This window comes from Grammomys surdaster, unplaced genomic scaffold (assembly GCF_004785775.1).
Source record: "Grammomys surdaster isolate TR1022 unplaced genomic scaffold, NIH_TR_1.0 126133, whole genome shotgun sequence".
In the NCBI taxonomy this organism is placed as follows: Eukaryota; Metazoa; Chordata; class Mammalia; order Rodentia; family Muridae; genus Grammomys; species Grammomys surdaster.
Genome location: NW_021620941.1, coordinates 6,333,866 through 6,359,374, shown reverse-complemented (window position 1 = coordinate 6,359,374; position 25,509 = coordinate 6,333,866). Strand labels below are relative to the sequence as shown.

The 25,509-nt window shown below is 50.7% G+C and overlaps 1 protein-coding gene across 2 annotated transcripts in view; it reads left to right on the top strand.

The window, feature by feature from the left end:
* Col5a1 (collagen type V alpha 1 chain) overlaps window positions 1–25,509 on the top strand; it is a 152,156-nt gene that overhangs the window by 34,131 nt on the left and 92,516 nt on the right. For both annotated transcript variants that reach the window (XM_028757100.1, XM_028757101.1), the window contains exons 2-4: window positions 810–977; window positions 7,252–7,465; window positions 8,632–8,794. In XM_028757100.1, coding sequence (XP_028612933.1) covers window positions 810–977; window positions 7,252–7,465; window positions 8,632–8,794 — 545 coding nt within the window. The remainder of the gene's footprint in view (window positions 1–809; window positions 978–7,251; window positions 7,466–8,631; window positions 8,795–25,509) is intronic.

Genomic DNA, 25,509 nt, shown 5'->3' with positions numbered 1-25,509 from the left:
CCCTCATAAACAACCACGTATAAACAATTACTCATTGAATCACTCTTCCAAGGTCAAGTTGACAAAGCTAATCATTTCAGGAGCAACTGTTGAGCTCTTGAGCAAACCTCTGCTATTCTCTGAGTGGCTCCCAAAGGATGGAGAATCAGAAGCCTTTCTAAAGGGATCCGAGGTCCCTGCAAGCATTCTTCTGACCTGAGTATTCAGGCCTAACTCTTTTGAGGCCAGACAGAAATTGGATATTTGCTATAAGCTATTGTGGGAACATAGGGGACAAAATGACATCAATGACAGTGAAGAGACCAGAGGAGCTGATATTCCTGAGGTTGCCTGGCAATTTCTTACGCTGTCAGTCACTCCAATGTTGGAAACATCCCTTTAGAGATGTCTGGGGCAGTAGGTCTACTGAGGCTTCCTGGCTGTGTCTGGGTGACAGACACATCTCTAGTACTGCTGAGAAACAGTGGTTAGGAAGTGTATTGTGAGGTGAGTCAGACAAGTTGAGGATTTGGAGTAAGAAGTCCCTACAGGCTGTAAAGCAAGAAAGATTGAGCGCTGTCAGAGGGTGTAGGCAAGGCCAGGCTCTGGCTCTGGGGAACTGGTTGCAGGATGGAGATAGGACCATTTCTAAGAGATATCCCTCCCAAGCAGGCCCTCAGCCACTTCTGAACACCAGATGTTTGTTGGGGGTAGGGAGTATAAAGGGTGGGGTGGGGCCTGGTTTCAGTTGTCTGAGATTCACCTTCTCTTCGGGGGTTCCCCCATCAGTTGAGTCCACTTTGAGGCTGACATAACTTCTCTCTTTGCAGCTCAGCCAACAGATCTTCTGGAGATGCTAGATTTCCACAATTTGCCCTCAGGAGTAATGAAAACCACAGGTTTCTGTGCCACTCGACGGTCTTCCAGTGAGCCGGATGTTGCCTACCGAGTCTCTAAAGATGCGCAACTCAGCATGCCCACCAAGCAGCTGTACCCTGGTAAGAGGTGCCTCATTCCCATTCTGGGTGGTAGAGTGCTGGGGACTTCAGGCTTCTGGCCAGGGCCAAAGAGGAAGCCTGGGTGGGTGCTTGCATCAGAGCCGTGGGCAGTCTTTCTGGGAGTCTTCCTCATTATAGTGAAACTCACCACCCACCCACCACTTGTGTGTACACAGGGCCTTCTCTATGCTTCATGGGATGCAAGAAGGCATGTTTACACTAATGACAGACCACCATGAGAAAGGGCAGAAAGGAAGTGGTTGGCCCCCCAAGGAGTCAGGTGAAGTGAGATCTCAGGTCATGGGAAAGGAAGTGCTTATACTGGGGAGCATGGACCTAACCAGGGCCAGTGACATTAAGAGACACAAGTCCAACACCCTGGCTGGCAGCTTGAGATTGGTCATGAGAATCTGCTGCCAGGTGCCATCTGCTTTTAATTATGTGTCCAGAGGGAGCCATGCTGGGCGGAGGGCTACATCTAAGTGACTCACCCACTCGGGTATTTAGCTCCTGTCCTCCACATATTCTGGTGTTGATTAAGTGCCCTGTGTTTATTCAGTGGTGGGCAGGTGATGGGTTCATCTTTGCCTGCCTCAGGAGGGCCTGTCAGCTCAGCCTGAGGCGCCCTGACTCTGCTGACTGGAGTAAGAGGTCAGTCAGCCAGAGATACCTCCCTTCTGCAGCTAGAAGTCTATGTTCAATCTTTTGTGGTCTGGATGTGACCCCAACATTGAACCAGAATTGGGCAGTTTTAGTAACCTGTGCTGCGCCTCATGTCACCACTGTGTCCCTGAATGATGCTTTTTGCCCCCTGTGTTGTCACTTCAGGTCTTCTGTCAGGGCGTGTCCTCTACTGAGCACCTCTCTGGGGTCACTGTGACTTTAAGAGTTTACATCTGAGGAAGACTGAGTGCTCTGGGCCCAGGATGAAAGGGTCTGCTAGTCAGGGCAAGGGGTGGGGATGATGATGAAGCTGATGTGGGGATGGCTGCAGAAAAAGGCTCCCAGCCCAAGGAGCTACACGCAGCCTACTGATACTTGTCTCTTTAGCACTGTCATCCAAGACAAGAGCACTAGTCAAACAGGTAGCTAGAATCCCAGTCTGTCACTCTCTTCTCCCTGGGTTGGCTTATGGTAGGAATTCTCACAGGATCAGATAGCTAAGCCCAGGAAATTGAGTGCGTTCCAGAATCACATAGTAGAGGTATTTTTGTGGTTGTTGATTAGTTTGTTGTTGTTTTGTTTTTGAGACAGTCTCATGTAAGCTGAGGCTGGCCTTGAACTTGCCAAGCAGCTACGGAGACCTTGAACTCTCAATCTTCCTGCTGCCACCTCCCAAGCGGTGGGATTACAGGCATGTGACATACCATGCCTGTCTTCAGCCTGTCCTGAATTATTATCCTCTAGCCTTACACTCTCCAGTGTCAGGGATGGATCATGGATCTTTACCATCAGAGACGGCTGGCATTTATGTATTTATTTTTGACATGGTCTCAGCTGTTCTAGGCTAGCCTTAGATTTTGCTTTACCATCAAGGATGACCTTGAACTCCTGATTGTCTTAAATCCACCTTTCTAGCCCTAAGAGTGCAGGCATGCATCAGTGTGAGGTTTATGTGATTGTAGCGATCAAGGTCAGAGCTCCATGTGGACTTAGGGAGTACTCTGACAACTGAGTCCCAGCCCCAGTCCCAGGAAGTCATTGTTTTTATATTTTCCTGTCCTCAAATTAATAACTTGATTAGACATTCAGACTTGCTGTAGCTAGGGTATGGGGACGTTGGCCATGCAGTGATTGTCTGACAGTGGCCAGTGTAGCCAAGGTGGTTTCAGAGCCTCTGCAGAGGACTTTCTGTGGCATCATCTCCTCAGGTCCCACAGGTCAGTCTCGGAAAGCTGTTCCAGGGTCAGCATTATGCATCATCTGGTGTCTAAGGCTGCATACCTCAGAGCATGTGGTTAATTCTGGAAGATCCTGGAAGGCACTGCAAGCTTTCTGATTGACAGGTGATCAGAAAACAGGTCAGACCTTATGGGATGTCTTCCACAGGGCACATGTGGCCACGTGCCAGCTTTTGCAGTAGCCTAGGTAAAAATGAGGGTGGTTGCTAGCTACTGTGTGCCTCCTTCCAGAGTTCAGGAGCTCCTTGGCTGCACCAGGGTGGGGAGGCTGTCTGTGGCAGCTGCACTAGGAGGACTGAGGGTGCCAGGCTACTGCAGCAAGGCTGACTGGGTAGAGTCTGACTAGATGTCTGTGATCTTAGTGCTCAGTGAAGCCCATGGTTAGTGGTAGACCTTCACAACAGCCACAGAGTCTTATCTTAGTGAGCAGCACGATTTTCCCTTCATGGCCTGAGTGTCTCTGGATCTTTAGATGGCTGTCAATGCTTGTTCATGTTAGGGCTGGCCATTCTCTCCCACAAGGTAGGCACCATGCCTAAAAGAAACTAGCAGGACATGCATGGAGGAGGTCCTGAATTTTCCCTGTATATACACCAAGCTTTACTGCTCCTATGTCTACCCAGCTAGCACCAGCTGCTTGTAATGGTCTCTTAAATCACACTATGGTGGGACCCCTGGCCTCGTATGTGGAGAACCATTTGCCACTATTCTCCCGCTGAGGACTGAGGCCTTCTCTCAGCTCTCCTCAGCATCCTACTCTGAAGAGGTATCAGAGATTTCTGGCTCACTCTAAACAGAGTGGATTGGCTCTTCTCCTTATCCCCCCGTTGTCAGGGCTCCGTCTTTACTCAAGGACCCTAAGTCCTCAGCTGGTTTCATAAGCAGCCCCTGAGCAGCTACTCCTGTTGCCCCGTCCTGCCCTCACTGGCCAGCGGCCCTGGGTGGTGACCAGTCCACTGCAGACCAAAGATAAATAACTTCTTGGAATGCTAGTCCTAGACCATGGTCATGCATGGAAAGCAGCACACTGGTGGCCTGAGCTGGAGCACGCGATACATGGCTCTAGGACAGTGTGAGAGTACAGCAGCAGGCCAGAGATGCTGCATTCCTTCAGTGAGCAGAACTGTGTATTCTCTAAGAGGTTGTGGCCATCCTGCCCATATAGGAGTATGTGAGATTCTCTTGTGGAGGGCTACTTCACCCCATTTCCTGTACAACACGATGTGAAATCTCTTAGTTTAGCAAGGTCTTACCCTTCCTCCCCCATAAGGTGGGATTTGAGGATGGCCTTTGCCTAACGGCCCCATCTATATATGAAGTCCCTAGGTTGGGGATGGCCTGCCTCTTGTCCCCATATAAAATGTATATGAAATCCTCCAGTTTAGGAATGTTTTGTTTCTTGCAAACCTAAACAGTAGGATATAGGGTCCCTGGTTAAAGGATGGCTTGTCCCCTACACACTCTGTACGGTGGATGTGAGGGTGCCTTTGAGTTGGTGGTACACCTTGACATCTACTTGGTGTTAGAGGTACTGTCCTCCCGATTCCTGTTAGGTCCAGGTGTCTCATGGTGATAGGCCAGATGCAGGTGCCCTGTCCTCACTTGAGGCCCTGGGACCATACTTGGTGGCCCCAGAATAATGCCATCCTTCAGGAAGTATCAGACGCAAGCTGTTCTTTAGGCCCATCACTTTCCCCACAGCCAATGAACAGTGCCTTGGGGAGGTGGAGGGAGGCAGATGAGAATCCCTCTGGACCACCAGAGGCCACTGGAATGCCTTGCTGGCTCCCTGTCTCAGGCTCTCCACACCCTGCAGTCAGTTCCTGCCTTCACCCTCCCAAGCCACTGCACACTGGCTGTTAGGAAAATAACTCAACTCGATTATTGTTTCTGTCCCTTATGGAAATGTCACTTCCTAGGAGTGAGGGCCATGTCTGTCCCTTGACCTGGAGCCTGCCCCATGTTAGAGGGACTGCCATAACTATTTGCTTACTTCACCAAGGCAAGGGATCTGTCAGCCAGCCCATAACCATTGGCTTGGATGGGTCAATTCCACAGCAGCTGCTTTTATTAGCCACCTACTGTATCCCTTCCATGAACCGAGGCCTTTGGGTGTTGGTAGAAGGAGGGAGGATGCTCCATGAGGGAAACTGCCAGCCCTCTGCTGTGCTCACCTCTCAGTGGTGGCTTCTCTGAGTGAGATTAATCAGGAGGCACCAGGCTGCACGTGCACATCTCCAGACTACCTGGAAGCTTGGAGTACAGTGTCAGCGGCCAGCTCCTGTTGTAGTGAAGAGACCTTCTTAAAAGGACTATAAATCCATTGTTATTTTGCTAGGAGAGAGATTAATGTTCAACATAATTCATCTTTTTCAAGTTTTGTCTGAGCTGAGAAAATTTGTTACCATAGTGATTTTAAACATTGAGGAAGGGCATTTTAATGAGCTGGGAGAGACAGGCTGGCTGCCCTCCACCGTAGATCATGGTGGAGGGAGAGGACTCTCTCATGTACCATGCTTCTCATTCTTTCAGTCAATGACTGCAAGGGACAAGGAGTCAGGGTGGGCACAGAGGTGGGATAATGACCGCATGGCCACCCTGAACGCAGACAGTCCCTCCCAGCTGCTATAGGTTCCACTGTGGTGTCCATTCACTACAGGTACAAGGCCCAGTCACTGGAACAGCTAACTGGGGCCTTCTACTAGGCATGCACAGCTGTCCTCAGCGAAGGCTGAGACCTCTATTTTCCTTCACACCCCTGCCTAGTAGAGGCTGCAGTGTGACACCCAGGACGTCAAGACAGTGCAGGCTTGCATGTCCCCTTCCAAGAGGCTTCCTGTTTGGAAGTTGAAGGCAGGACCCCAATGTAGTCTGTCTTTTCTCAAATACCTCGAGTAGCTGCATGACCATCATTACTGGCTATAAGAGTGACCTGATATTGTCACCCCTAACCCCAGGGGAGCTGATCACGCTGCGGAGCACACAAACAGGTCCCTGTACACCCAGTGTCTTTGGGTGCCTGACTTGGGCTAGGACACATGGCTGTCTCATATCAGAGTCTGAGGGCCCCTTAACAAGAGGTCATGACCTATGGGGTGGTTCTTCCACTGGCTTCTTATCCCACCATACCCTGTGCCACTCCTGGGATCTGAATAGTATCCGTGTCAGAAGCTCCCATAGCCTCCACGAGCTCTCTCTGCCTGTGTCCTATATCAGAAACAGGAAGGGACAGGAGTCAAATCACCTCCAACCCCAGATCTAGGACATTTTACTTTTTCCGAGCATGGTATCTGCAGCCTGCAGTTCCAACGACAGAGGGCACCCTTGGATCACTTTGCAGGGAAACTGTGACAGCCTGTCATAGCAGTGGACTAGTGGCCTTCTGGGCCAAATGGCTGACCTTGCTCCAACTCTAAAGGAGAAAGTGGAATAGCTAGACACTCCTGCCCTGTCCCAACCCATCAATTCAGACTCCCAGTACCTACAGAGAAGGCAGTGTGGCTTGGTGGTACCACCTTGCTGGGCGTTACCTGCTGAGGGATCTGAGAGGTACACTATCCATGGGAGAGGGAAAGAGCACTTCTAGATCGCTTTCCCTCACATTACGTGGCTGTGTGGCTTACATCCTATCAGACCCAGGCAGTTGGTGGCAAAACTTCAATCGTAGGAGGATAGTTGACATTCCATCAGGATCCATGGGGAGGTGGCAGCCAAGATCTTACTGAGCTTCAGCCAAGGGTGGCATCAGGAGTGGGTTTCAGTACTCTCAGGGCTATCCTAGGGACTGACTTCCTATATTGAAAAGGACAGCCTCTCATGTTCAACATACTAGATATTTGGGTTTTTTTTTTAACATTTTTAATTCAAAGTATTTTAAAATTTATTTCTGCTTTTTCTTTGATGAGCTTATTGACAAGAAATTCTTAGAATATATGAGTCTAGGTGTGGTCAAGCCTGTCTCCCACTCCTGTCCTCTCCACTGCTCGCATCCCCCGTGACTGACACTGAATGAGACCCACGCTGTACCCAGCCGTTCATGTAGTGAAAGGGCAGTTCTCAGTCCCGTGGGTCCCAAGTATGACTCCTGAGCAGATGCATGGAGGTGTAGCATGAAGCCAAGGAGAGGGTGCTGTAGGCTTCTCACCTGAAGGGCCTTCCTAGAGAAATTTGTGTTTCAAGTATGCTTTGAACTGGAAGCGTGATCCCTGGTGGTGGAGGAGGCTGTAGAAATTTGATCTTAGAGCAGGTAAGCTTCAAAGGGGTGACATCCACAGCAGAGTCTGACAGATCTCTAAGCTGGCCTAGTCTCAGCTTGCCATGGCTGGCCAGGGTCTGGGTTCTCCTATGCCTTCTTATCCTATCCTCTGTTGCAGAGTCTGATTTTCCTGAGGACTTCTCCATCCTGACTACCGTGAAAGCCAAGAAAGGCAGCCAGGCCTTCCTGGTCTCCGTTTACAATGAGCAGGGCATCCAGCAGTTAGGGCTGGAGCTGGGCCGCTCCCCTGTCTTCCTCTATGAGGACCACACAGGGAAGCCTGGGCCTGAAGAGTATCCACTCTTCCCTGGCATCAACTTGTCTGATGGCAAGTAAGTATCCCACTGAGGGAGGGGATGGAGCTGCTGGGCAGACAGTGTGGGGCAGCAGCTAGCCTGGTAGTAGATGGTTTATGGTGCCCACCTGCAGGGTATCAGGAGGTGGAGTGCTAGGCATGGAGTTCAAAGGCTTGGGCCCCCCAGGGCTTGTTTTCTCCTCATCTTTAAAACTCTAGGGGACCTTTGCTGTTCCCTAGCCCTGTTGTCCTGTAAAATGCACCAAGTGTAATCTGTGATGGCCCTAGATCAGAAGGGACAGAGGACATGGTGTGGCCTTGCTTACCTGTTCCCAGAGGGACTTATTCTTTTTGGATCTGACAGTCTTTGTGTGAGGGAAAGCAAAGACCTATCTTCAGAATTCGGCTGGCGGCATCCTGAATGCTGGTGATCATCCAGAAAGCAGCCCTGGGGACCGCAGACTCCTGGGTTTTCTAGCAGAACTCTATGTCAGTACATCACATCTACCCCAGTTACCACAGAGTTCACATCCCACATAAAGAGTGGCACTCTCCTGATAATGTCACCGTGACTGCCACCTACTTCTGACTTCTTCCTATGGCTGAACCCACCCTGAGCCCCCATGCTCACACCTCCCAAGGAACTCACAGGATTTGCATCTTAGAGATGAGAAATCTGGCTTTGAGGGGCTGAGGGGACTAGAGAGCAGTAGAATCTCCTGTGTCTTACATCTATTCCCAGCGTACCTCTGTTACAAGTGCTCTTTCCAGAGTCTGGCCCCATTCACTGTAAGTAATGGGCCTTCATTAAGATTTCTCAAAGTGGGTCTCATGGAAGCCCAGAAGAACTTTCACAGATGCACTCTAAGAAGGAGGTTAAACAGAGATGACTCTCTGAACAAGTGCTTTTTGGTTTATAAGCATTAATGCCTTGTTTATGGATGACATATTCAGAATGGGAAAAGAAGCCTCCGGTAGCCTTTGAAAGTTCGTTCTGAAGCCGATGGATGTGATCCCTTCTTTGCCTCTTAGAGATTCTCTAAGTGACAGTATGACTCCCATGTGATATTGCCCAGACATGTGTCCAAAGTTGTCACTCAGAGGTTCTGCAGTGCAAGGCCCTGGGGACTCTGCCGTGAAGCCACACTCTGGCCTTCTGCAGTATGCACCCTTTTTCCCATCTGAATGTTTGTTTCTTTGCAGGTGGCACCGAATTGCTCTCAGTGTCTACAGGAAAAATGTCACCTTGATCCTCGACTGTAAAAAGAAGATTACAAAGTTCCTCAACCGCAGTGACCACCCCATAATAGATGTCAACGGTATCATCATGTTTGGCTCCCGGATTCTGGATGATGAAATATTTGAGGTAAGCAAGAGATGGGCAGTCCCCTATGCCATGTGGGATGTTTGTGGTCAAATGGTGGCTCCTCATATAGAGATGCTGTGGCCATCTCCTCAGTGAGGGATCAGTGTGATTCTATTGCTTCCCATAGGATGCTGTGCCCTGTGAGTGGAATGGGCCAGACTGGCTACCATGTGAGCACCATGCAGGGATGGTAGTGACTGCCCATTTCTAAGCAACACAGTTCGTGTCTCCTGGGTGCCATGTTGGTATGGACACAGGGCTTCGGCAAGCTTGCTCGCACTGACACCTTCTGATGGGCAATGGTTCTGCTGAGGAGAGCCAGATTCCCCTGGGTGGACTTGTCGGGAGGCATCATTGGGAGGGGACTGACTGACCTGATGTGTATGTTCCATCCAGGTCCAGCTCAGCCTTCTTTCCTGGGAGATGCCCCAGAGGTAGGAGCAGGGAACAGAGCAGGGGCTGGGCATGCACTTCAGTCTAGAGTCCTCTGGATTCCTGTTGTGCCTAGAAGGATTTGGGGAACTGTTTTATTCAGGAAGAAGGTTGAGAGCCTGTGCAGGTGTCTGGTGGTCCTGGAGGCCACCTGAAACCAAATGAACTGGAACAGACATCTCTGAGGTCTGTGTCCCAAGTGCATCTGGAGCCTGAGGCCTTGGACTTGGGCTGGGACACTTGGCCTGCCTCCTTTTCTTTGACATACTTTGGTCTTTGTGGGAAGTTTGGGGGCTGGGGACTCCTGGCTGGAGAAGTTTGATAATCACCTGGAAAATGGTCTCCAAGGGTGATCTTGGCTCTTAGATATCTTCCTCGGGGGTTAGACAGAGCAGTGCTCTGTCCAGATCTAGGGGCAGTGCTCTCCTAGATCCCCAAATACCGTGTGAATGCTATTTCCTCCCTGTGCTGGGTCACCACCAGGTACAGTTGCCACCTGTGTCTGACGGGGCCTGCTGATGCTCTCGCTGCAGTGGGGGTTCTGGGCCGTGTCCTCCCGGTGACTCAGGCCCAGCAGGTGCCATGCCAAGGTAACCTTAGTGTTCTGCCAGTACTTTGTGACTTGCATGAAATTGCAATGTAACTATATGTGGATCTGTGGCAAAAATGACATGTAGCTGAGTGTGCTAAGGAGTGAGTGCCTGATGGGTGTGAACCACACTCATTTCCGAGGTTGGACCAAGGTCAGCCAGAGTGAAATTGACATAGAGTCTGCAGTCAATAGCTGAGGAGAATCCTGAGCAGTTAGCTGCCTCATGTGGAAATGGGGTCAGCCTCCAGGAGAAGGTGAAAGCGGTGGGTGGATGGGTCTGCTGGACTCAGCTGCCTTTGTAAGGCTAATGCTGTAGTCCAGGCCTTCCGCCAGGTGGAACAGGCACATGAGAACAGACAGTGCTGGATCCTGTAAGCTATGGGGCTGCTGGCTGGGCAAGCTTCTGACCAGACGTGCCCAGGAGTCTGGGATGAACACGAGGGTGGCTGAGTATCCTCAGCTAGACAGGTAGCTGCTGGCCTGTCATGTGGGGAGCTGGTGCTTACAGCTTTCCCAGGGCTCAAGCACTGCTTCTACAGATTACCTTGTGGGAGGGTCTAGGTAAAACCCAAGATGCTGGCAAGTGCCAGGGCACACCTGAAGACTGGGGAGAAGGCACTAAAGGAGCTGGAGAGAGAACTCTTAGCCAGGAGAGCTAGGGTGGCCCCTGCTGTCCAGTCTCTGGTGACCAAAACCTTTAAGGCAGGCATGCAAAGGCATCCTAGGGCTAAGGAAAACATCCAGTCTGACTGAGTTTGCTGTGTACTATTGGTGTCAGAACACTTGGCATTACTACAGGGTGTGCCAACATCTATCATCAAGTTTCTGAAAAAGCTTTGTAGTTTTAAAAAGAGCATCTGTGTGTCCTCCCCGCCCCCCATGTGTGTATGTGTGCGTGCACTCACATGCGTGCGTGTGTCTCTATATGTGTGTTCTCTGTGTGTGTGGTCTATGCACATGCATGTGTGCATATGAAAGCCAGCAGTCAATGTCAAATGTCTCCCTCACTTTCCACCTTGTTTCTGGAGACTAGATCTCACTGAACCTGACTCTCGCTGACTTAGTATGCATGCGTGTGTGTGCAGGGGCGCGCGCGCGCGCGCGCGCGCGCGCACACACACACACACACACACACACACACACACACAGGAATCAGTCCACAGAAGGCATACACATGTGTGCTTGGTAATGGTTACCAATTTGTGTTGAGAACGAAGACAGGCCTCAATTTTAAACCCGTTTGGATACTGGCTGCAGAGTCCAGTTCGGCCCCTTTGGCTTTCTCTTGCCATGCACAGGGTGGGTCTCATCCTGCAACTGATGACTGGCAACTCTGTTGGAACAGCAGGTTGCAATGCACGCACAGTCCCGTGTTTCTGGTGAGCTCTTTTCTCCTGCCGTGGAATTTGATTTGAGGGGGAGCGGCTGCCAGAAGTCAGGGATTTTTGTTGACCACAAGTTGTTAATGGTCTGAGGTCTGTGTTTTCCCAGCCCCAGGGTTTCCTGGCTGTTAGCTGTGCTCACGGTGGGAAACTGGACCTGTCTTTCTTAATGAATACCAGCTAGAGCAGCAAAGTGGAGGGGGCCCGGAGGGACTTTTTCTCCTCTTTGCTTCTTACAGTGTAATGGCAGAGGAGGGAGGCTGGTCTCAGCTTCACTGTGTGTCCTTGCAAGTGAATTTTTATCCCTTTTGGAATCGAAGTGATTTAACTCTTTGCTTTCCAGGTTTCAGATAATGGTGTTCACTGTTTTCTTCATTTTCATTGCCTGGCTTCTCTAGAAGGTTCTTGCTGGAAACTTCTCCAATGGCCTTTTCTTCCCACAAGATTCTTATGCTTGTTAAAGGCCAGTTTGTTCCATACGTCTCTGGATTTGAGGAGTGGGAGGGTGCCAGTGCTGACGCCGAGGCCAGGCCACTGCTGGCACAGCCTTGCAGTGTTCCTGCCCAACACCCCTTCTAGGCAGATCTGCCAAACTCCACGGGGCTTCCAACAGGCCTTGGGGAAGCCTGGGATGCCACAGCCACTCAGAGACCCTTGTTTAGTGTGAAGACACTCTGAGGGAGACAGCTAGGGAGGACACTCCCAGGGCTACAGTAGAGGCTTCTGTGACAGTGTCCTGTTCATCTCCATGGCACATATTGAGCCCAGCCATAGTGACCTTGGCAAACAGTCTCCGGCAACTGCTGGCTCCCTTAGGCGTGGCCCCTTTTGCCTCACTAGCTTGGATCTGAGTCTTGGGGTTTCCCTGAGATTCAAGGGATGTTTATGCATACCAGGGTCTTGCAAAGCTATACAGAGAGGAAGTGAAGGTGTGTATACACTGTAGACTTTCAACTCTTCCTGGATGGCCTTCATGTTGTCTTCCTGACTGAGGACATGGAGATCAGCATTCACATCTGTAAATGGGTACAAAGAGGCCACCACTGTGGGGCTATGCATCAAGGACTGTGTGAAATGCCTGCTCAAGGGTTTCATCGAACCATGCTGAACCCAGGCCTTTTTGGTCAGGGCTGTGGCCCTTCTGGCCTGTTACTCGTGGCAGTCATTACCCTTTCCATGGAGGCAAAGATACAAGTTGCCTCACCTTATCTAGTAAGTGCTTTGACTCCCCCTCAGGGATGGGGAGGGAAGGGAGCCTCATGCTCCCTACTCCCTGTCGGAGCTGAGAGACTACAGATGGATAGACAGGAAGTTGTAAACCCTGGCTAGAGTTGCTGCTCCTGGGACACCCTGGCCCCCCGCTTCCCCTGCCATCTCAGAAGCTCACTGTGAAACATGAGCTACTGTTCTTGTCCCTGGGGCCTCACACTGTCTGGGTCTTGGAGGCTTCTAGGGACCCACTTCATACTCTTCCTGCTCCCTTAGCAAACTCTAACCCCATGCTGTTGTACTCCAGAGGGGTATGCTGAGGCTACTGTGCACAGCTTGAGTCTTGTCCTTTTCCTTGCAATGTATCTGAGATCTGAGATGCAGGAGATGCTGGGCAGGCCAAGGCCCTACCATACAGGAAGTGGCCGGTGTTTCTTGACCTTCCCATATAGGAAAACACTCCCTTTTCATCCAAGAGTGAGTTGAGGTTTGGGAGCAGGGACACAGCTCTCAGGGAACAGTGTTATCTGAAGGGGTAGAAGCAAGCTGTTCTTTTGCGGAGTGTCCTTGCAGACAGGCTGACAGCAACAGCGGCTTTGTACTCTGCCTGCCCAGGGTTGGAGGCTGGGAGCCTTGTTTCTGAGAGCTTGGGAAGCTGGCACCGAGAGCCAAGCAACCTGTCAAAGGTCATCTGCAGCGTGGCAGCAGAGGGGGATTCTTCAGCCAGGTAGCCTTGCTCTGAACCTCTGCCGCTGGCTCCTGTGACTCTGCATTAGCCAAAGATATCAGAATCCCTGGTCCTGTGGGGTCTATGAAGAATGGGACCTTACAGAAAAAAAACAGAACATCTTTCCAGGATGGAAGTTCATTTCTTGCACTGAAGGCTAATGACCTGTCAATCACCCTTGTCTCCCCTAGCACTGTCCTATTTCCTACCCCACCCCAAGGCTGCTCTTGCTCTAATGTCTGCGGGTTTGAGGCTGACCAGTGTTCTCAAGGGAAAGGCAAAGAATGGCACCCTCTGCTTGCTCTAGAGCCTCGAGGTGGAAAGGCCTTCTTGCTGGAGTATGCCATGGAGGAGGGCCACGGAGGAGGCTGAGGCTTCTGGGATAGGGGGCATGGCCAGCTGCAGACTCTGGGCCAGGAGCCAAATGTGCTTTTAAGCTGTTGAATGTTTCAAGGGGCAACAAGACCAAACAGACTGTAAACTCAGCTTTCACTGTGTACCCCCAGTCACTGGCGGGTTCCCCTTTCTGACCGCACCTCAGCATTTGAAGAAGGCCAAGTGTTTACCTAATCCTGCCTTCCTTGTCTCCAGGAGCCTGGCTTTTCCACTGACGTGTTTTTTCCTGGAATCTGTTCTGAGACAGGAATGGGCTGTGCTGAGGAGGTGCTTTCCTCAGTAGCCAGTGCAAGGAGATCTGGTCTGGCCTTCTCAAATAGGTCTGAGACCCAGCCATCTTCTGTGTGAGTGGAGAACAGAGACCTGTTCTCGTGGGGAGATGTTACCACTGTGGTCCCAGATCCAGGCTCTGCTTTTGCTTCGATTTTAAACCTCTGAATTCTGCCAGGGGGCCTCTCATGTCTTCTCCTGCTCGCTTGTCCACCAAGGGTCTCCCTGGCAAACTGTAATGGGCCGAGGGATTCAGCCCCGGCCTGCAGTTGAGTGGGATACAGAGCCAATGGAAAGGGACTTGTGTCGCCGGGGAGTGGAGTGAGGGGAGAGTCTACTACAGAAAACTGGTCCCAGCTTGTGGGAGACTGCCAGTGATTGGTAGACAAGCTACAGAGTCTCAGAGAGCAGCTGCCCCTGTCCAGCTATTGGCTTTGCCCTGTGCTTCATCTCTGTCACCCTCCCTTGTCTACCTGAAGGTCATACACATCTCAAAAGGAGCCCCAGGAAGGCATGAGGTACTCTACCTACTCTGAGGGCAGCTAAGAAAGGCCGATTCTGACGCTGGTTGCAGATAGCTATGAACCAGCTTTCCAGAAGCCCATCTGATACCGTCTCTGTGCCCCAGTCTCATCCATTACAATGCTTGCAGCTTAGGTGGAGCAGTCAGGACCAGCTGCTCCTAAGATTTGGCCTGAGTCCCTATTGCTACCAGGTCAGTGTAGCTGTGGCTGTGGTCGTGTTGGCCGTGCTGTGAGGGACCTAACATTTTCAGCAAGAAGACCCGCTTTCACATAGCCCTCTGGTACTGCTCTAGGCCCCTGCACCCTGAGCCACAGACAGGAATATGGAAGCTTCTAGAACTAAATGCTAGGACCTGGGTTTAGTGACTAGAAGGGAAACCTCAAACCCAGGCTCTCAGCTGCCCATCCTAGGCATGGCCAAGTTGGGGCCAAGCAACAAATGGGAGGAGTACAACAAATGAGCAAGCAGGGTGTGTGTGGGGCCTTGTCCTTCTGGCCTGGACCAGGACTCACACTTAGCCACTTCTGGTCTTCTGTATTCCACTCAGGCAAAATGTAGATGCTGTCTCTGTCCATCTCAGGCTATCATGCCTGTGCTCCAGTAGACTGAGTAGGCTTGTGCCCTTGTGACATTTGTGTGTATGGGGTGTGTGTGTGTGTGTGTGTGTGTGTGTGTGCATGCATGTTCAGACATCTGTGAGTGCCAGTGTGCATGCATGGGGCACATGTGGAGGTCATCGGAGAGCCTCAGTTGCTCACCCTCTCCTACCTTGCTAGAGATGGGATGTCTTTGTTGTTTACTGTTCCCTCCACTAGACAGCTGGTGTAGGGTGTAGACATGTGATTTCAGGGATTCTGTCTCTGCCTCTCATCTTGCTGCAGAACACTAGGATATGCACTCCTGTGGCTGGCTTTACATGGATGTAGGGAGCCATTACTTAGCTATAATATGTATTCCTTGAGTGGTCCCAGGACACTGGCAAGTGTAGATTCAAGACTTCATCTGGTTGTATCTTTAGTCTGCCTGCTCTCTGGTACCTCCTGATTCCAGAAAGGGCAGAGTTGTTCTAATGAGTCTCCTGGAGTTGACACACATGGTCACAGGTGGTGGCAATATGGAGAATCTGTTTCTGTCCAGTCTAGAAGACTCTGAGTTTGAGGTCCAAGTGTGGGCAGGACAAACAAGGCTTATACTAAACCTAGTGGTCTTACTTCAAAACCCTCAACTGAGCGCCATCTAAGCCCTTACCAGGGTAAGGTCATACTGTGGAGTTGAAGGCTTAGAGCTGAAACAGCTCATTTGGGGTTCCATTTAGCTTATGTCCCTGAAGCAACCTAGAAAAGGCCTCCCCTGACCCCACCAGAGCATGTGCACTTCAGCATAAGGCACTGAGCACTCCCGAGAGGCTTCTCATTCCCCAGCTACCAGTTTTACGAACAGCTTCATGTTGGGACAGGGGCTGGCCCTAGTCTGTGCCGTGGCTGGCAGTGGGCCACACAGGATGATTCACCAAGTAAAGTGGTTGGCTGGCAGGGAGCAGATGGAGGTCTCTGCTTCTAGGACCCAATAAGTACTGAAGCACATAGCTACAGAGGTTCAGCCCTTCATAGGATTTGCCTGGCCTGTGAGAGTGTTGGGCTTGTTCCATGGAAATTGTGAGCAACAGCATCTCCCAGGAGACAGGTTTGGCCTCCTGTTGGAAGTCAGGCTTTGTCCAGTGATACCATGCTAGGCTGGCATGCAGTAGACATTCTGGTTCCCCTGAGAGCATTGTGGCTAAGGAGCTCTAGGAAGTTGAATCTCTTTGCCCAGAGACACAGGACCAAGTCATTGAGGGTGGTGAACAGGGCATGTGGGACATATGCAGGGTGACACAGTATGTCACCTGCAGGAGTGGCATGTGCCAAGGAACCTGTGAGAGCTTAGAGACTGCTGTCAAGCTGTTTACAGGTGAGAGTATCTGAGTGCTGTCTGGGGACATGGCTAAGTCCTGTCCTTCAGTTCCCATGGCTGACTGCATGGACATTGGGAGCATGTTATCAGAAACACAGATGGACATCTTTGAATCTCATCAATGTTTACTGAGTAACAGGAAGCCTACAAGCTGTGTTGATTTGATTGACTGTAATCCACCAAGCACTCCTAATTTGGATTGATGGACAGTGCCACTGGCAGCCACAGGTCCTTTCATTCCACTCTTAATGGTAAATATTAACTCATATATTTGTTCTGGTTAGTTATTTTTTTATTTTGTCAACTCAACACACGCTAAGGACAGCCAGGAAGATAGAATCTCAAGTGAAAAACTTCCTCCATCAGATTGGCCTGTGGGCCAATCCCATAGGATGTTTTCTTGAGTGATGGCTGATGTGAGATGGTCCAGCCCATTGTGGGTGTGGACCACCCACATCCTACATGGATGGTCCTGTATTCATGAAGGAAGCATGCTGAGCATGAGGAAAAAGTAGTGTTACCCTCCATGGTCTCTGCTTCAGGTCCTGCCTCCAGGTTCCGGCCTTGAGTTCCTTACCCGGACTTCCCTTGGTGATGGACTGTGATTGGGACTTGTAAGCCAAATAAACCCTTTCCTCCCCAAATTGCTTTGTGTCAAAATGTTTTATCACAACAATAGGAAGCAAATTAGGATAACATTACATTTTACAACAGAGATACATATTCTCTCTGTGTCTTTCTCTCTCTTTCTCAATCAATTACACACACACACACATACACACACACACACACACACACACACACACACTACAGAATGATTATACCCATAGCCCTGGCTCCAGTCACCATGTAGCCTTCTTCAGATAGCCTGACCTGCACCACTGGGCTCAGTACATCCCACGATGATGGGTCAGGAGGCCATAGCCAAGCTCTGAGCTGTGTCCTCCATCCTGCCTTCCTAGATCCATTTTTCCAATTGTGCAAATTGTCCCAAGGAAGCCAAAGAGCTTCTCTCTTCTCCCTGGAGACTCGCAGCCATGACATAGTCATTCACGCATGTCCATAGGCACAGAGGAGAGTGGGAAACACTGGATGGATGGAAGAAGGAGGAATCAAAGCTGTGTGCCCTCCTGCATGATTACCTGCTGCGGAGGGGTGTCAGGGGGATGGTCCACCTTCACCAGGGATTGAGGGCCGCATGGCATCATTATGGTCATGACTGGAGACTGGTGGTGGCATATGGGCATGTGTGGATGGCAATGGTGATAGTGAGTATGGTGATGATCTTAGTGATTGTGGTCATGATGATGGTGATCTACACGGTGGTATGGGGGATGGTGCCGATGACAGTGAATGTGAGGGTGCTGCCGATGACGGTAGTGTGATGGCGGGGTGATCCTGGTGACGGTGGTCTTAGTGGTGGTGGCATTGGTCCTTGTGGTGATGGTTAGAGGTGGCCATGGTAATGATAATCTTGGTGGTGAGATGAGCCTGGTGATCATCCATCTCTTTCTCCAGGGCCTAGTTCTCAGATACTTCCAGAATGATGCCTTTATACCATGCACCCTTGGTAGGATCCAGGGAAAAGACAACAAGAAGACATTTGACCGCTTGAAGCTGTTTCCTTCATTCTCCTGTGAACAAAGCTCAGCCCACTCTCCACAGCCAAACTGAAAACCATGAAGCAGCATTTTCAGGTCCCCCTCCCCTGGCTTAGATACTTTTTGCTTTCATCCCATGTAGCCCATAAGCAATAATACCAGTGGAAGATTTTAAATGTGAGTGGTAAGGTCCCTGAAAGCCAGAATATATGACCTGTCTACAGGGAACTTCTGAAGACAACATAGAGTGGGGAAAGGGCCCCACAGCACCCAGCTGCTCTGCTCTGGGCCTGTGGAAGCCACCCTGTCCTGCTGACTGGGTGTTCCCTGAACTTATGGGTACCTGCCATGTGCCTGTGTGGCCTGGCTCTTCAATCCTTTACTGCTGTTGGAAACATATCATGCTCTGCTCCAGTTGAGGAAGTTGGGCTGAGCCGTTCCCTGGCAACCGCAGAGCCCAGTCCTCTTTCCATCCTCATGGATAGGAAGTGTGGCCTGATGTGGTTTGGGAAAGTGCCTAAGATCACATAGTGTTATTCAGCTGGGAGGGGAGCCAGGGGAACTGGGCAATGCTGGTCTCTGGTGCCACCTTCCTCCACCTGTGACAGCAATCAAAGAAGTCTGGGAACGAGTCTAGGCCACAGGTGCCTAGGTGTGTTTTTGAATGGGCAATGGAGAAGTCTGCCCTCACCAGCTCTGGGGCATGGTTCTGGGGATGGCTTATGACAAGGGAGTGTGGCGTGGGGGCTCAAGATTCATGTGGCTAGTACACTTGTGGGCCACCTCTCCTGTAGCTTGGAACAAGAAGGGCTTATTTTCTTAACTTATTTGCCCATGTCCATTTCTAGGCGTGAGGTAGTCTGGGTAAATTTGGTGGTGAAATCTGCAAGTCAAGTAGAGATCTGTGGGGATCCCTGCAGAGTACCTTTGGATTTGGAGAGGGCCAGGTATAACTGTCCTAGTGAGGGGCTTGATGTGCCTCAGGGAGGAGGAAGAATGCAAAGGAAGCGGGGCAGAGAGAGGCTCCTGTTACCAGTGGATGCGTTGCAAAGCTCTGTACTGTATGTGAGCTCACTGCATAGCCGCCAGGGTCGCAGACTCTCCAGCAAAAGCTTTGCAATTTCCTCGGCCCAATGCAGCTTGGCTAAAACCTCATTATCAGCAAAAATAGAACTGACTCGCTCAGCAAAATGCTTTGGGCTCCATGAGCGCCAAGGACAACATGATCTCAACTGTGTCCTAATGGAGATGGACCTGTCCTCTGTGGAAAAATGGGCCGCTCACTCAATGCTGCCAATATGGCTGCACAGTCAGCATAGCACACTGGTACAACAGTGATGGCCAAGGGGCATTGCGAGGCAGAAGCTCCAAGAAGCTTTAGTATGGGCTCAGAAAGTAAGCTTGTACATAGAAGGGGGAGGCAGGCAAAGGCTAGCATGAGAGTTGAAGGTGGCTTTCAAATGCTGACACCTTCTCTTCAGGTGATTTAGGATTGCCATAGGCAGGCTGTGTGGGGCTGCCAGTTCTGGTTTGTGACATTTGAAATGAAATGAAGGGATGGCCAGTCTTGATCTGGGCCCTGTGGGTAGAAGAGTGGGTTGGCCTGCTACCCACCCTGTATTAGCCTGTGTGAGTAACTCAGCAGTGAGAGAGTGTCCTCTGTGGAGTCTGTACCACTCCAAGTGAGCAGCTCTAGGGAGCTGGGAGGGGACAGGCAACCTCCTTGTCAGTGGCCTGTGACAGTGGTCTCATATCTCTGTGTTCACACGTCTGTGTCATGCAGGAGACAACAAGATGAAAGAAGCCGTTTATCCTCTCACTTGGAAGTGTGAGGGGAGATAGGGTCAGTCCTGAGGAAAACGTTACCTTTGCTGAGACGCTGAGTGGGCTAGAGTTGGTGGACAGCACTTGACCTTGCATGAGGTGGCTCAGTCAGGGTTCTCTGTCCCCCATGTGAGCTCATATTGGGAATGGAGAGGGGTCTCTGTTCAGCTCTCAAGGACTGATGAGCTGCAGTTGAGAGGGAAATAGTGCCCTGGACACTCAGGTACCACCTCAGTGCTCTCTGAGGGACAGCTGCTTACTCTATAGTAGGACCCTCCTATGACATGTGTGTCATGCCCATACACATGTACTCATGCAGGTATGTACTACAGCTAACATACAGACTCTGTATTCATGTATGTGAACAAAATCTACATTCATACCTTCGACTACACCAGACTACTTCAGATCTTGCTACTAGACCAGCAGACCTATAAGTGCAATGGGGCAGGGATGATGGGGTGGGAATGGTAGGAGATGAGGTGAAGTGGGGTGGTGGGGGCAGGGGTGATGGGGTGGGAATGGTAGGGGGTGGAGTAAAGGGGGTGGGTGATAAGAGTGGGGGTGATGGGGTAGAGGTAATGGGGGTGGGGTGATTTGGGGAGGTCTTGTGGTAGAGTTGGGAAAACAGTCCCCGGACTCCTGCACCAGAGACTTTTCCCTGGCAGGGCAGGAGGGCAGGGCTGGTATATTACACTGTACCACCTGACTGGTGCATGGCCTCTTCTTCTCAGGGCAGAGTCATGCTCATAGAGAAGGGGGCTGTAGGAGGATTCTGTATCAGGAAGGAAGTAGGAGGAGGAGAAAGTCTGAAGAAGCTGGGGGTTATGTTGGTTAGCTCTGCGCCCCCCCCCCCCCCCCCCCGTGTGTATACACTTAGCAATAAGACATGACATTAAAGGAGCTTTAGTGAGAGACTGAATGGCCAATGACTCTGCAGGGGTGGGGAGCTTCGCTCTCTAGAGAGGACCTGTGGCCCAATCTCAAAATTCAGCCAGTTGTTCATGGGTATCTGCAGCCAGAGCCCACCAGTGGTAGGGCAGCTGGCACTGCATCCTTCCAGTAACCCAGTGCCTCCAGGTGCTGCCCATGAGCAATTACAACTCACTGCCTATGCTAAGAAGCCAGGAGTGTCCTGAACTGAAGATCTGAGACCGTCCTGTGTGGTCTCAAGCAGTATGTGTTATAAGGCCAGCCTGGGGTTCTTGCTGCCTGCTTTTATCCCTGCAGGATACTCCTGGGCCCTGATGTGACCCTGAGGCCACCTACCAGGCTCCAGCCCTGCATGTTTAGAACCCGTATTTATTTCTCCCTCTTCCATGATGTTAAGAGGACATTGTGAGAATTCAGGGCTGTTGCATGGACCCTGGATCTCTTCCATGAAGCTTTGTTAAGATGTTCTCAGTATGAGACTCTGGTCATTGTTTTTTTAAAGATTTATTTATTTTATTTTATATGTATGTGCACTTTGTGACCACGGAGGCCAGAAGAGTAGCATTTTCTGGGACTGAAGTTACAGGTTGTCGTGAGCCACCATGTGGTAGAAATCGAACCTCGATCCTCTGTGAAAGCCTTATTAAGTTTTCTTAATGGGCTGAGCCATCTCTCTAGCCTTGGGCTTGATTTTAACAAATAGTTTGAATCCATCTGGGAGCTTCCAGAGTTCTGCTGCCCAAGCCACAGATGGTGGCTTCCAGAAAGTTTGCTGGGGCTGCATCTGGTGTGAACAGGAGAGCCCCAGGAGGCTGAGCCTCTGACAAGGGTCCTCGTAGCTTCCGACAGAGCTGGCTGGTCCACAGGGGAGCAAGGCCATTGGGGATATCCTACAAGGTCTCAAGATTGTTCTGCACAGCTGCACCCTGCTGGGGCTCCCTGCAGGGGGTGTCTGAACTCCAAACTATCACAAGTTACTGGCCCAGAGAGAGGTCAGATTATCAGATCCACTCTAGAAGCATTTCTGAGCTCCTGAAGGGTGTGGAAGAGCCCTCTGGGATGCCTTTGAAGTTGCAGGGACAGAACCTGTTCTATTCACCTCTACCCTAACCTCTTGAGACTCACTTCATCAGAGACTTCTAAAGTCTTTGGACATGGATTTCTGGACAAGACACCTGTGTTCTTGGGTACAAGACTGCTGCCTGCCCTCCATCCATTGTACCATTGTAAATCTATCTGTCTATCTGTCTGTCTATCTATCTATCTATCTATCTATCTATCTATCTATCTATCTATCTATCTAAGACAGGTTCTCCTGTAGTCCAGGCTGCCCTCTAATTTGCTATATAGTCAAGGATAACCTTGAATTTCTAATCCTCTTGCTAACTATGACGCCCTTGTGCTGAGATATAAGCCATGCCTTGGTTATATAGTGCTGGAGATTGAACCCAGGGTTTTTGCACATGCTAGACAAGCATTCTACTAACTAGTCAACATTCCATTTTTACCAGGTTAGCAATGGTTCCAGGGACTTGGGAGTGCCTTAGCACAGTGTTCTGCATTCTGCATTGTGCTCCAACAGGGCTGCTCTGCACCCCGCCCCCAGAACCTTCTTAGTTCGGTTGCCATCTGATAGCTACTCCAAGAAGTTGGTTGAAAAATCAACCCCAGCTCCAGTCTGAGGCCATGTGGTAGCTCCCAGTCAGAGGTAGCCCAGGATGGAGGTAGGATCTTCCCAGAGCCAGGCTGGGTTTTCAGCCTTCCTCTTGGTCCAGCTTCTCCTCCCACTTCTCACAAGGTCTGGAAGGAGCCTGTGATGGTGTCATGGCACCCTTACCCTATCCTCCCACACCCACACTGTGGCACACACAACTGGGGTGCAGAAACAGGTACAGAGTAGAGTTCCTGTCCTACCATCTTGTCCTCCTGCCCTGCAGAGAGCTCCTTGCCCCTTGGTAGTCTTTCTGGACACTGGGCACTCAAGGCCCTTCCCCCTCTCCTCACGTCCAGTGAAGAAAAGCTGGATGGGCTGGAGGCACCCTGGGCCAGGTATAGTGTTAATCTGGCTCCCGGTAGAACTTGGGCATGGATGGGTTGGGAAGGCAGGGACTCCTTGCCCAGCCACATCCAGGCTGAGAATCTTGGTGGACTGAAGCCAGCTTAGCCTGGGTTCCAGAGTAGGCACATAGGAACATGGAGCTTTGTGTCAGTTCCTGGAGGCCTTTACCCGGTCATGGAACGAGTTGTCATGAGGTGTGTACCCACACTCAGCTGTAGTGAGCTGCCTCACTGCAGGCCTGCTCTCTGGACTGTACTGGCTTGCAGAGATGTGCTAGACATACATGCCTCTGCCCAACGAGCTTGGGGTTCCTGGAGAGCCTATAAGAGGCAGTGGTCACCAATGTCCCAGCTGCTAGATCCCAAGGACATACAGTGCTATGCCACCTCCCAAAGGCTTCGCTTCCTCTCATCACGTGTTTATTTACATGTCAAGCTATGGACTTAAAGAAAAAATATTTTATTTGAATTGGATGACATTTGAGCTACAGGTCCTGTTGCTTAATGAAGATGCGTGGTTTTCATGCACCATTCCGCCACAGGGCTCTCCTCTCTCATCTGTGGGAGGGAGGGAGCCAGGGCAGTGGGCACCTCTGCTGGCCTCAGAGAAGGTGTGGAGAGTGACAGAGTGGAGGGAGGCATCTAGACTGGATGTCAGTAGGGAAAGGTATTATGTAAACCACTGAGAGAGGATCACTGGGGCCTCTGTCCCCCATTCCCCTGTCCCCTCACTTCCTGTTTCCCCTGCCGCCATTGCTGCAGTGCAGGCTGCAGACAGCACCAAGCAGAAGCAGGCAGCTTTGTGCATGTTTTCTGTTTCCCACATTCCCTTGTGGACTGAAGCCTAAGACCGGTCTAAGAAAGGAAGGCTCACCCATCCTTCTTCTTGTCCCCAGGGGTCAAGAGTGAGCAACACCACCCTTCCCCCAGCTGCCTCTTGCACAGCTGTCTTTCTCATCTTATGGAAGGAACCTGGGCTCCAGGGCATGGCAGCACCATGGTGGTGTGGGGCACTGGGGTACCGCTTTTTGCAGGCCCAGATAAAATAGCTGCTATCTTGCTTGCTGGAGGGAAGAACCCTTTTCTGTCTGCAGTCTGGATAGGAGTTTGCCTGCTGAGGTGGGGTCAGGTGTGGTAGGTCAGTTGGTCATGGGCCCTGGGCTCATGAGTTACCTCTGTAACCCAGTGTTTCAGTTGTCAGCTTGATCCAGCCTAAAGTCACCTGAGAAGGGAGTGTCAGCTGGGAGACTGCTCAGATCAGACTGGCTTATGAGCATGTCTGTGAGGCTTGTTCCTGATTATTATCTGACATAATAAAGTCTAGCCCAGGTTGGCTTGCTCTATTCTTTAGGTATGTTTTTCTAGAATATATAAGAGCTGAGCTGGGTGGGGGCGCACTCCTTTAAGCCCAGCATTTGGGAGGCAGAGGCAGGCGGATTTCTGAGTTCGAGGCCAGCCTCGTCTACAGAGCGAGTTCCAGGACAGCCAGGGATACACAGAGAAACCCTGTCTTGAAAAACTAAAACAAACAAACAAACAAACAAACAAACAAACAAGTTAGCTGAGCATGTGCTTGTGAAGAGCCAGCAAGCAGCATTCTCTGTGGTTTCTGTTCTACTTTAGTTGTGAATGAGTTCTCTCTTAGAGGTAATGCTTCATGGAAGAGCAAACCTTCACATTCCTGTCCTGCACTTATGCAATCATGACCTGTGTCCTGGAAGTGAAAGCCAAATAAACCCATTCCTCCTTAATTTGTTTCTGTCTGAGTGCTTTATCAGAAATGGAAAGGAAGCTAGGTTGTCCTGAGATCAGGGTCAGTGGCCTCTCCTGAGTACAGCTCTTCATGTAACAGTCACTAGGCAGACTTCAGGAAGAACTATCCACCCCTCCTTTTCCATAGAGGTCAGGAGTCAGGATCTAGTCTGCTGTGGTGGTACTGGGAGGAGGGGACTATGTGTAGGCCATACCGGAGGCTACCCTACACAGCCGTGCAGACAGACTCAGGCTTTCTTGAGGATACTCTGAATTCCTTGATCCTTACATGGGGTTTTCAAAACCCCAGATGGGGCCAGGGGTGTGGAGCTAAGCCTTGGGTTCAGGGAGGGTAGCCTTTGATCTATTCTGTGACAGTTTATCTGTCTGCCAGTGAGCATTCATTCCCCCTTTAACCAAATTCTAGACCTGCTTCACCTCAGAGATAGAAGCTGGGGGTGGTGAAGGATTCTAGATCAGAAGACACGCACTCTCTCCTTCTCAGATCCTAGAAAGCCATCATGGGTCCATACTCAGTGACCTGCCAGTAGATGGGAGGTTACATCAAGACTTCCTGCCCCTCCAGCCTCCAGGTTAGCCTGGGATCCAGCTCACAGAAAAGTTCACACTCCACCTAATGAAAAGTAGGGATAAAGGGATAAAGGAATTGTGCAGGAAGGTCATTTCTTTCCCCAAACCCCCAAAGCACAGCAGAACTGTGAGTACAGGACCAGAAGTAGTTCTGAGATCTGGCCAGAAATGGGGTACCAAGAGAAGCTCAGTGATTACATGATCTTGGGGGGATGTGATGTCAGGAAAACACAAGGCAAATTTGCAGTGCTGACAGAATGTGGGTACCATTGTGGAGCTACTCTGGGTCAGAGTCGCATCTGCAGTGTATGCCATAGTGGCCTGGACTTAGGAGGTACAAGATAGCTCTTGAATGGACACATGGATGGATGGATGGATGGATGGATGGATGGATGGATGGATGGATGGATGGATGAGTGAGTGGATAGATGGGTAGATGGATGGATGGATGAGTGAGTGGATAGATGGGT